The following is a 12,002-nucleotide window of genomic DNA, read 5'->3' as shown; positions in this document are numbered from 1 at the left end:
ATGTTATCACCTTTTTTCTCCAGAAGACTTTCGACACTACCCTTCCTTTTTGTCCTTTCGTGTCGTCCTTCCAACACAGCTGAAGGGTGCTCTTGGTTTTTATTTAACAATTACAAGCCATCAATCACTTAGATCCCCATTCATCCACCTGTACACTTTCTAGGTGCACTATGTGTCAAATAGCACTGAAAGCATTTCTTAGACATCAGGATATAAGGTCTGGGTTCCAGATGAAACTTTCAGAAGAGAAGAAAACAAGGTTCTATTTGCAGTTTGCAGATTTCCTGGGAGTAAGACTTAACGTGAGAACCACAAAGGAAGTGGAGTTGGGGGCAAGGCATTTTGCCCTCGTGTTCTACTTCCTTCCTGCTCGCCTTCGTCCAAACTTTGTTGATTCATAGGCCAGCTTGTCCTGTGCAGGGCGCTTTTTCCAATTTCCTTTATTTTTGAAACAATGCTCCCAGCAGGGAGCCGCAGCAGGGGAATGTGGAATGGGTTATACTCAGGAGGAGAGGTCCAATTTACAAACTTGTTCATTTCCAATGTTGCGAAGCTCTGAGAGTGGAGCGTTGAGTTTACTCAATTAGAAACCCAATTTCAGTAATATTTACAAGTTTTCCAGATAATGGGGGGAGGAGAAAAGCTTTTAAATCTGCTTGAGGGGAAAAGGTTCAGCTTTTGACGAGAAAGGGGGCAATAAGTTGTGAACTCAGAACAGGCTACAACTTCTGGGTGCAGAGTCCCGCAGCATCAGCTTTCCATTCAGTTTCTAAACGGAATAAGTGAAAGAGTACAGTCCAATCCACTTTTGTGAATCTGCTGTGGGGTGGGTGATCGTAAGTACTGTAGATGGGAGTAGAAAATCGCATAACAGTCACACGGAAAAATGTAAATCATTTGAGGAGATCAGGCATGGATCCCAAAAAGAAAAATCACATTTACCTAACTCCCAGGAGTTTTTGTGATAAGGTAACCAAGAGGGTTGCTGTTAGTGTGGTCTATGTGGAATTACAAAAAACATTTGATGCAGTGCCACACGACAGGCTTTTCCACAATGTTAAAGCTGATGTGGAATTGGACTTGCCCAAGTGACTCAAAATAAAAGTTCATGGCTAATGGATGTTCTTTGGACCGTGGGGATGGTTTGTAGTTTGTTCCACAGGTTCCAGGGTGGGAGCCATGCTTTTTCTAAAGAAATCTAATGACTTAGACCTTGGAGTAAAGGACGCAATTTCAAAATTTGTACATGATAAGAAACTTAGTGTGAGGACCATGGTGCAGAACTTCAAAAGGACATAGGCAAGTTGGTGGAATCGGCACGCAAGTGACAGATGAAGTTCAATGCAGAAAAAATGTGGGAACAAGATAAAGAGACAATGTAACATAAAAGGTGCAACCCTAAAGAGGGTGCAGGTGTGAGTGATCTTGGATGGTGCATTTGCATTCAGTCATTGAAGGTGGAAGGACTGATTAAGAGAGGTGTTAATAAAACACATAGTGCCATGAACACCGAATTTCAGGTGTGAGGATAGACTGGAGAAACTGCGATTATTCTGTCTGGAGAACAAACGACTCAATTTCATGAGGGATCCAGACAGAACAAACAGGGGCACGATGTTCCCATTTGTGAAAGGGTCAGGTGCAAGAAGGCACAGGTTTAAAATTGGCAAAAGAAGCTGAAGTGATCTGCGAAAATAAAAACCTTCCAACACAGCGAGTGGATAGGGTGTGAAATGTATAGTCCGAGAGTGTGTTGGAGGCAGGTTCAATTCACGCATTCAAAAGGGAATAGGACTGATATCTGAAAGGGAATAACATGGAGATTACAGGGACAGTGCAGGAGAATGGCAAGAGGTGAAACGCTCAGCGAGTTGGTGGTGGATACGATGGGCTGAATGGTCACCATCAGCACCGTAATAACCGTGTGGCAGTGGGCAGATATGAAAGCCGAATTAAAAAGGCCAGAACGTGCTCAGTTTCCCCCCAAGCCGGCTGGGCAACAAAACAGCATGGGTTGTAATACAACAGCATAGACGTGGCATCAGAGCACATTTGGAGCGCTGTGCTGAGCTCTGACAGGGTTATTTGAGGGACCTTAGCACAGATTCACCAGCATTTTCTCAGCCCCAAGCTGGTTACGTTATGAATACAGTTTACATCAACTAGCCTTGTCCTTGCAAGAGTGTGGAAGACTCAAGAACGAATATTATCCAGGTACTTTGGATTATTAATGGATCTAATCGTGCCGTTAGACAATGTACTGTTTCCTGTGGCGAAGTAATCCTGGAAAAGGGGGAATAATCTCCACATCAAAGCTATGGTAATCACTGATGATGCTTTTTTTTCTCAAACATTATATTATCACTCCCAACATTCTGCAAGTCAATTGGACATTTCAAAACTGATTTGTTGAGCTGTGTTAGTTCAGAATATGATGTGATGTGGAACCCAGGCAAAGATATTAAATGAAGACACAGACTCGCACTGATATAGTTGAATGGGGGAACAGGCTTGAGAGGCTGAATGGTCTCATTATCACAGAATAATAATCTGAACCTGACTGTTGCCCAAATCTCTGGTTGACTCTGGGTCTCAGCACATTGCACCACACCCCCTCTCCTTTGCTGATTGGTGCCTGGGCTCTTGGAGATTCCTGATTTGCTGCCAGAGATTGTCAATCATTGTTAGTGATGTCATCGCTGGCTGAGAATGGGATGTCCCAGGAATATAAATACAAGAGTTTGTCATAGTGTAGCTTAGTTTTAGAGTTGTCTAGGTGATAGTGAGCAGCAATATTGATGATGGCCTCCCAAGTGTCTCAGAACTACCACAAGGACTGTGAGGATGCTGTTAACAAGCAGATCAACCTGGAGCTCTATTCCTCCTATGTTTACCTCTCCATGGTGAGCCTAGTGTTCTCTGGGTTTATTTCAGATTTAAAGCTGCAATCATGTTGTATTGAGGGGGTATGATTTCTTAGCCTTGTTTGACTCATGTGTAATGTTCTGGTGTAGCCCCCTCCCTTACTTGGAGCAGTGAATACTTTCTTGGACAGTTTGATCCCTCAAATTCTCAATGCTTTGTTGATGTGTGGTCTAAAAGTTACTTGCCTCCTTAATGTATTAGGATTCACTGCCTTGAATAGACGACAATCTTTCTCAACCTGGTGAGATACTGACCTACCCTGACAGCTTGTGAGGCACAACTGGGCTGTTGTCTCCCAGAGCTAGGAGTATGTCTGCTACCCTGAGCCTGAATGGCTGCAAAGTCTGTACTAATTTACTTGTCCCAAACTGAATTCAGTGCTGGGAGTTGCCTTCTGTTGGAAAGTGTCTTTGCTGAAGTTAAATCTTTTGTCATATGGGTAATGGCCAATGAGATGTTTCTCTTTAACACCAAAAATTTAAAAATGTTATTGAACTCTCTTGTAAGGAGACAATCACTTTGTTTCACTCCAAGTTCCCAAGGGGGAACTTTAACCTATAGGCTTGGAATGGTAGACTTGCTTGAAGGTAAATGACATGAGATTTGGGGGCATGCTTTTCTGATGAGGTGTTTTGACATGACTTGTCAGTTTTCCTGCTCTCCTGCTGCCTGGCCTCTGTTCCTCCAGCACCACTGTTATCTTGGACTCTAACACTGGCAATTGTTACTCTCTGGCTATGCAGTTGCTTAGCCTGCTAACCTTATTGCTTGACCTTGACTAAAGTAGTTGGGGATGACATACTGAACTTGTACAGGAAGCTCCTTCTGGAGTATTGTGTCCAGTTACAGTTGCACAATTATAGGAATGACTCCTTTGGACAAGGGTCAGGATGTTGCCAGGACTGGAGGGTTTGCAATCAAGGATGGGCTGTGACCTTCACTGGAGATTGTGGGGGTGAACTTGTAGAAGTTTGTAACATCATAGGTGGCATGGACAGGGTGAATGGCCCAAGTGAGTTCAAAACTAGGGGCCCATATGATTAACGTCAGGGTAAAGATGTATAAGGGGCCTGAGGGACCACTCCTTCTTTTGAGGGAGGTTTGTATGGGACTGAGCTGCCAAAGGAAGCAACAGATCAAAGTACAGCTAAACATCTTGAAGGCATTTGAACAAGCAAATGAATAGAAAGCTTAGAAGGACATAGGGCCAAACTGTGAAGTAGGAGTAGTTTGGTTTTGGTGAGGGGCGGGGGGCTGGTGGATTTAGCCAGCATAGGCTGTGTGCTGCAATGACTCTGAGGCTTTTGCCATGAGTTAAAAGGGTGGCACTTCTCCTTCAACTAGATAAGAGACTTGTCAGCAGCAATGGTGATGTTTTCTGTCTCCCACAGTTCTCTTTCTTTGACCGGGTTGATGTTGCCCTGCATCACTGTGCTGAATTCTTCAAGGAGCAGTCCCGTGAGGAGCAGGAACATGCTGACAAACTGATGGCATTCCAGAATAAACGTGGAGGCCAGGTCCTCCTGCAGGACATCAAGGTTGGGGCTTAGTGTCTGTCTTGCAAGACTCGCAGTAATAGTGCTAGATATGGATTTGAAGCAATTAATTCTTTTGGTCTGCTAACATTATATGCCACATGAATTCACTTTTTTAATGGATAAACTGACTTAAGTGTCTGCCTCTATCCTCCCTGTCCTCCAGAAGCCAGAGCAGGATGAGTGGGGCAATGGTCTGGAGGCAATGCAGAGAGCTCTGCAGATGGAGAAGGATGTGAACCAGAGTCTGCTGGATCTGCACAAACTCGCCTCTGGCCACATGGACCCTCATGTGAGTTTCTAAGCTCTTCAGAAGTTTTCTTGCTAGTTTGAAAGCAAGGCAGACACCCCTCTTTTACAGCAATACATTACCAAGAATTGCAGGAAGGATAAATTTATTTCAAAACCTTGGAAGCAAATGATCTTTCTCTGCACACTAACAGAAATAAGATCTCTCTCAACAACCTCATGCAGTCACTAAAACTAACTGCATCACCTGGGTACTTCTCCCTCTAGTGACATCTGAAACGAAGGATCACTTTTTGAAATGGCATTTTGATCTGGTAGACTAATTTTGACTTTGCTTTCTCCAGCTGTGTGACTTCCTGGAGAGGCACTACTTGGATGAGCAAGTGAGGATGATCAAGAAGCTGGGAGATCACATCACCAACCTGAAGAGACTGGGAGCCCCTGACAATGGCACGGGAGAGTACCTGTTTGACAGGCTCACCCTCAGCTGAGAGGGGCCAAACTTTGTGGTGACATCATTCTAGTGAATGGCTTAAGTTGTTCTCTGAACAGAATTAAACTTGTATTCAGTTCCATGGTGAATACTTTGTGTAATTTCATATCTCTTGCATGTTCTCGCTGTATAACACTTTATTCTACTTGGTTCTTAAGCTTTCAGCCTGTATCTTGAGGCAAGAACTGCCCATGTGACTTGCTGATTTTTGGAATCCACTGTCCATAGGGATTTTTCAAGTAATTCTTGTGGAATTTCCACAACTGCTTCAGCATTTTGACTTGGAAGCAATAATCATGCAGTTGATGGCATTCAGCCTTGTGCTGAATGCAATGATTAGGAACAGCCTCTAGTACACAAATAGAACAGTCCACTGTCTAAATGTCAATCATCTAACTGGTGCACTGTCCCTACTAATGTTTTCCTCTTCAAGGATTCAAAGGAACTATGGATGCTGGAAAAAGAGAAACAAATTCCTGGGAGAAGCCCAACAGGTCTGGTAGCACTTGGCAATCCATTCTGAATGGTCTCTGGAGCTGAAATGAGCTTTTATCTCCACAGATGCTGCTTGTCCTGGATTTCTAGTTCATGGTTAACTTCTACTGTCTCCAGTAGATCAGTTAAAACTGTCCCTACAGGAATATGAAGGTTATTATCATACCTGCAAGATGCTATATGACTACTTCTGGATAAGCAATACTTGATGGTTATATAGTTGTTGCCCAAGTAAGGAATTGTTTCTCTAGCAGCAAACTTTCTTGCTTGAGGTGGGTGAGACTAATTTTGACCTGTTTCTAACAGGGCAAAAAATAACTCAACTCAGGCTGCCCTACCGCTTCTGAAACCTGCACTTACAACCTTTAGCTGAAATTGAATGAAATGAAATCTGTGGTACAGATATGTGAATGACACACTTCCCAAGTAAAACCTCTCCATATCAAGGGAGGAGTACAAATGGAATACTGGAGTGTTGAGTATCATCCCAGTTAAACCAGGTGTTCTGAGTCATATGGTAGTAGGAACTTGTTTTATTAATCACCTTGCCAGAAGGGGCATTTCCAATTGTGCAGTGTGAACTTCAAGCAGAATTGCCTTGTTTCTGTTTGGTGAACAGACATGTTTGGCTTTAGTTTGAAGACAGATGCTCCCAGCATTGGTTTCCTCAATAGGGATTGGTAGGGGAATAGAAATAATGACCTTATCCACACATGGACAGGAGGAAGATGCCAGACAAAATCAGGATAATGAGTAGTTCTCAAGAATCTTGACAGGCTCCAGCTGATTGTTGGGTACAATATCCACAAACATTTGCTCCTTCCACCACTGACATGCTGGGAATGCAATAAATATCGACTAACAAATGCTGTAGAAATTTACAAAGCTCCTTAGTCAACACCTCCCAAAACCCCAACTCCTTCCCTATATGACAAGGGCAGAAGATACATGGGAACACCACCCCCGCCCTGTAAGTTCTAGACCAAGCTACTTGCCATCCTGAGTTGGAAACATAACCACATTCTTCCAGTGTTGGTGGATAGGAATTCCCTCACTAGGAACATTGTGGATCTGTCTACACCAAATGGGCAAAAGCAAGTCAGCACATTATCTAATCTGATGTTAGACCTGATCTCCAAGGGGTTCAAATACCTCTGGACGGAGGTTGTTTTTGAACCAGAGATTGGCAATTTCCCAGCTGGTGTGTTCAGTTCTTGCAGATTGGAACCAAAGATGGCTATGCACAGAATTTCTGGAATGCACCTGGACAGAGCAGGTTAATTGACAACAGTTTGTCTAAGTCTCCCTGTGTAGAAGGATAAGGGATGGCTGTAATTGAAATTTTGAGGATTCATGGATTTTGACAGGGTAGGGAGAGAGAGGAACTGTTTCTTCTGAATGGTTACAATGCATTTTTGGAAAAGAAACATAAAGACAAAACAGATTTGATGTTACAAATCTGGGAGGAGTACAGGAGCAGAGGGACTTTTGGGTTTTAAGCATGCGCTTATCTGAAAGTGGTCAGGCCAGGTGAAGCTGCTATGAAGGTGGCTTATCGGAAAGTTGCCTTTTCGAACAGAGGCACAGAGTATAAAAGTAAGGAATTGAGGCTACACCTCTATAAAGAAGAACAAAGAAAATTACAGCACAGGAACAGGCCCCTCGGCCCTCCAAGCCTGCACCGATTGAGATCCTCTGTCTAAAACCTGGCATCTATTTTCTAAGGGTCTGTATCCCTTTGCTCCCTGTCCATCCATGTACCTGTCCAGATACATCTGAAAAGACACAATCGTGCCTGTGTCTACCACCACAAATCATTGGTTAGACCACATTCGCAGTATTGTGTTCCATTCTGGGCACATTATTGAGGGAAAGACATTAAAGCTGAGGACAGAGTTCAAAGGCAATTCATGAGAATGATAACAGGAATGAGGAATTTTAGATACACAGAAAGATTAAAGAAATTGGGATTGTTCTCCTTGCAGTAGAGATGATTAAGAGATCTCCTGATTGAAGAGACCAAAATTATGAAACATTTTGTCAGAGGAAAGGAGGATATTCTGATTTAAGCAGTTAACATATCAGTGATGAGGGGCCACAATTTGCCAGTAGGGGAGATCAGAGTGAGATGCGGAGACTCACCTTTACTCAAACTTGTTCGGACTTGGAAGGTGCTGCCTGGGAGAGTGATGGAGGTGGATTCCATGGCTAATTTCAAAGGAAAAAGTTGGATATATACTTGTAAGTGATGAACTTAGAGGGCTACAGACATCGGGCAGGAGAGTGGGACTAGGTTGGTAGCTCGTTCAGAAATTAATACAGACACGATGGGCCGAATGGCATCCCAGCATTAAAAATCTATCCACCCAGGAAATTCTGAGAGTTTGGGGAGGGGTTTTGCACTCCTCTCAGTGGGCACCTGTAATGTGGGAAAGCTGTTACACATCAGCAGAGACATCGTCCTTTACACAAGGTAGACCCAGTACCAGTGGCAAAGAAATGTTGACTGGGGATCTCCCCCACTGCTGGCCTTCACCCACCGTCACAGCCAACGATAGCACTCGCCTATCTTCCACCTGGATGGCCGGTGGGGACTTGTTTTGCATTGCACTTTACCAGGACCCTCCCCTTGACCGTACCGTCCTGGTTGGCCCTGCCAGGAGGTGAAATCCTCTTCAGGTACCACTCTCAGAACCAACAGAACACTCGAGGCTCTCCATCACTGCGAGGTGACAATCCACAGGCAGGAGCTGGAGGCAGGGAGATGCTGCTCAGGTACTAACCCATCACAGAATCGGAGAATTGTTGTGGCACAGCAGGAGGCCATTCGATCCTTTGTGCCTGCACCTGTTCTGGTTGTTTTCTAAATCTGCCTGTAGAGATGTTACAAAATCTCTGGATCTGGTATGGACTTGGACCAAGGCTTCCTGGTCCACTGCTACGGACATTACCCCTGCATCACAATACCCTGGCTGCACTGGTTGTACAAATGTAGAATCACAGAAAAAAAATTGTTGGAGTAGGCCATTCCGCCCTCTCCAGCCTGCTCTGCCATTCCATATGATTGTGGCTGATCCCCTAACTCAGTCCCATCTTCCCACTCTCTCTCCATACTCTTTGATCCCTTCAGCCCTCAAAGCTACACCCAACTGCTCCTGGAAAACATTCAAAGTTTTGGCCTCAAATGTTTTCTGTGGCAGAGAATTCCACAGGACACCCACTCTCTCGGTGAAGAGATTTCTCCTCATCTCAGTCCTAAATGTGTCCTTAGGCTGCGACCCCTGGTCCTGAACTTTTCCATCATCAGGAACATCCGTCCTGTCTTTTCCACAGCTGACACTGTGACAATTTTTGATGACCCCGAGCCAATTTCCCACCTTTCTTTCCCAAATCCCAGCACAACAGGCTGAGAAACTGACACTCCCCTTCCTCAATGAGTCCCTTGTGCAGTTGATCACAACCACCATAATTTAAAAACAAAACGAGCAATCTTTTCTCAAACCATATTTACTTCTTTCAGAAAAGAACCAAATAACACACGACCTGATTGAGTGGTGCAGAAGGTTTGAGATGCCGAATGGCCTCCTGCTGTTCCAATCACAGAATAACCATCCAGACCTGGCTCTCATCTCCACCTCTGATCAGCTCTGCTTAACACACCCTCCCCCTCTCTCTCATTGGTGCCTGTATGCAGGGGTGGTTCCTGATTGGCCAGCAGCAACTGTCAGTCATCATCAGTTCTGCCTCTCTCTGTGTGACTGCAGGATGGTCCCAGGACTATAAATACAAGAGCCTGTGGGAGAGAGAGACTTAGTTCTAGAGTTTTCTTGGTGCTTGTGAGCAGGAATAGTGAAGATGGTTTCCCAAGTGTGTCAGAACTACCACAAGGACTGTGAGGATGCTGTTAACAAGCAGATCAACCTGGAGCTCTATTCCTCCTATGTTTACCTCTCCATGGTGAGCTTTGTGGAATTGAAGCCTGTGCTATGATAGTGTTGACCTGTTTGGTTTTTACGCTGGGTTAATGAATTAGCTGTAACATGTATTATTTTCTGTGGCCCTTCCCCTGATGCAATCTCGTGCAAGTCCTAACACTGACTCTCTGTTCAGGTTTTGAACACTGTCTTAATATACAACTGGCTCCTGGGTGTGGATCCCCAGTTGTCCATCTCGGGACAGTGTAGCCCTTGGTGATTGTTTTCATTGAACTCTGGAGGGTTGAGCTGGTTTTGCTGATAAATTTAACTTGGTTATATCCCTTTTCTTCAGAAAACCTTCCCTGGTAGGACACAAATGTATCCTTTTGTTTGAACCTGGCCCCATTTGCCAGACTGGCTTATGTTCAAGATCTAAAGTTCCCTTAACTAAAAACAGCAACTGCTGGAAATCAAACAGCAACAAGAATAGCTAGAAAAGTTCCACAGATCTGCAAGGAATGTTGGAAGAAATCCGGTCAAATTTTGGGTCCACTGACACTTCTTCCAGTGTGTTTTGTGAGCTATGAAAAGTGGCACACTTTCACACTTTAAATATGAACTCTTGTACAACAAAGCAGTTGGAATTCTGTGTGGAGTAGATGGTAGGACACTGGGGTTATTCAGGTGGGTGATGTTGATAATGAGGCTGCTGACTGAGATTTCTGGCTGTGTTAATGAATGCTTTATTCATAGCACTTCATTCAGTTGGACAGGGGTCTAACTAACTGGTCTCCACCTTGTGAACAATAGTGTTTTATCACCTGCAGAACAGGGATATCTCATGGTTATAGACAGCTGTCCCCTTCATTGTGCACCATGCCACACTCTCTGGCACCATCTTGCCAAAACCCAGGTGAGGGATTGCATTTGGCTTTTGTCCTTTATTTCCAGAAGTCTGGCTAAGTATTTGTTATATGGGTTATAATCCATGGAAGATGACTTCCTGGCTCTCTCTAGTTTTGTCCACTTAAATGTGGAGTCAAGATGGTGACTGGGTTAGTATCTGAGGAGTGGCATTGATGTATTTCAGACATTTCCCTTTATGGCCTCTCTTCCCACAGTTCTCGTACTTTGACCGGGATGATGTTGCCCTGCGTCACTTTGCTGAGTTCTTCAAGGAGCAGTCCCATGAGGAACGGGAACACGCTGAGAAACTGATGGCATTCCAGAATAAACGTGGAGGTCGAGTCCTCCTGCAGGACATCAAGGTTGGATTCTGAAGCCTTCTGTTTGCAGCTTGTTGTGAGCAGCTACAATTGACTGGTATCTCCATCTATTTAGCTTCAGGATTAAACAAATACTGAGTGAAGGGGAGGGTGTTCCCCAAAATAGGATTCCTCTTTAGGCAAAAGGAAATACTTTGCCCTTGTGACTCTTCAGCAGAAGGCAATTGAAATGAACCAGAATAGTGAGTAGATCTCATTGTGAATGACTCTCCTTTAGACAAGGTGAGGTAACGAAAGGTATGACAGGGAATTTTTGCAGGTGTGGAAAGTAGCAGTGTCCAGCCTTTCTGAATCTAGGAGATGTTTCTGATAACTTGTGATCATTCCAATCACTGCAATGGGAAAGCCAGGAATTACTTCCATCGGTACCCATTCTTTGCATGTGAATTCTGTGAATCTAAATTCACAGTAAAATGTGTTTGGAAAATTTCTTATTCCCTCAGTACAAAATCTAGGAGTCTTTACCAAATTAACATTGGTTTGTAGTACCTCCACTACAATGACAAGGGATAACTAACTGATCAGATGTAGACTAATGACGCAGTCTGCTGAGCTGTGCTTTCTGTTCCTGCTTCCCTGCCTCCAGAAGCCAGAGCAGGATGAGTGGGGCAATGGTCTGGAAGCAATGCAGAGAGCTCTGCAGATGGAGAAGGATGTGAACCAGAGTCTGCTGGATCTGCACAAACTCTCCTCTGGCCACACTGACCCTCATGTGAGTTTGTAAACTTTTTTCTCTTCCTTAGAAGAAAGTGGTGTGTTTGTGCACTCTCTGGGTTAAAAATCTAATTACCTTCTCCCAGCCTCCTGCCGGCTGTTAAAACCTTTCAAAGGCATCACCTAAGTGGACCTCCACATGGTGGTGATGGTCACATCTGTCATGGGAGGTCACTTTCTGACACCTTTTTGATCCTCTGGATTAATTTTCTCTTCCAGCTGTGTGACTTCCTGGAGAGGCACTACTTGGATGAGCAAGTGAAGATGATCAAGAAGCTGGGAGATCACATCACCAACCTGAAGAGACTGGGAGCCCCTGCCAATGGCACGGGAGAGTACCTGTTTGACAGGCTCACACTCAGCTGAATGGGGTCAATAATGTGTATGT

At 44.3% G+C, this 12,002-nt stretch overlaps 2 protein-coding genes across 2 annotated transcripts; both read left to right on the top strand.

Moving 5' to 3' along the window:
* Window positions 1-2,798: 2,798 nt before the first annotated feature.
* Window positions 2,799-5,200, top strand: LOC132205973 (ferritin, middle subunit-like). Its single transcript, XM_048521586.1, has 4 exons — window positions 2,799-2,903; window positions 4,317-4,463; window positions 4,627-4,752; window positions 5,054-5,200. The coding sequence occupies exons 1-4, from the start codon at window positions 2,799-2,801 to the stop codon at window positions 5,198-5,200; spliced, it is 525 nt and encodes a 174-aa protein (XP_048377543.1).
* Window positions 5,201-9,549: 4,349 nt separating this feature from the next.
* Window positions 9,550-11,980, top strand: LOC132206426 (ferritin heavy chain, oocyte isoform-like). Its single transcript, XM_059640552.1, has 4 exons — window positions 9,550-9,654; window positions 10,736-10,882; window positions 11,487-11,612; window positions 11,834-11,980. Exons 1-4 carry the CDS (start codon window positions 9,553-9,555, stop codon window positions 11,978-11,980), a joined length of 522 nt encoding a protein of 173 aa, XP_059496535.1. The 5' UTR covers window positions 9,550-9,552.
* Window positions 11,981-12,002: the final 22 nt, after the last annotated feature.

Source organism: Stegostoma tigrinum, chromosome 38 (assembly GCF_030684315.1).
Source record: "Stegostoma tigrinum isolate sSteTig4 chromosome 38, sSteTig4.hap1, whole genome shotgun sequence".
Classification (NCBI taxonomy): Eukaryota; Metazoa; Chordata; class Chondrichthyes; order Orectolobiformes; family Stegostomatidae; genus Stegostoma; species Stegostoma tigrinum.
The sequence above is the reverse complement of the archived record's forward strand: the minus strand, read 5'-3'. Positions and strand labels throughout refer to the sequence as shown.

Bases quoted from the DNA above. Each gene is read 5' to 3' on its own strand.
- LOC132205973 (XM_048521586.1), top strand. From the start codon at position 2,799: ATGATGGCCTCCCAAGTGTCTCAGAACTACCACAAGGACTGTGAGGAT. The intron at 4,464-4,626 runs GTTGGGGCTTAG...CCTGTCCTCCAG, and splicing joins TCCTCCTGCAGGACATCAAG to AAGCCAGAGCAGGATGAGTG. The intron at 4,753-5,053 runs GTGAGTTTCTAA...TGCTTTCTCCAG, and splicing joins CTGGCCACATGGACCCTCAT to CTGTGTGACTTCCTGGAGAG.
- LOC132206426 (XM_059640552.1), top strand. From the start codon at position 9,553: ATGGTTTCCCAAGTGTGTCAGAACTACCACAAGGACTGTGAGGATGCT. The intron at 10,883-11,486 runs GTTGGATTCTGA...CCCTGCCTCCAG, and splicing joins TCCTCCTGCAGGACATCAAG to AAGCCAGAGCAGGATGAGTG. The intron at 11,613-11,833 runs GTGAGTTTGTAA...TTTCTCTTCCAG, and splicing joins CTGGCCACACTGACCCTCAT to CTGTGTGACTTCCTGGAGAG.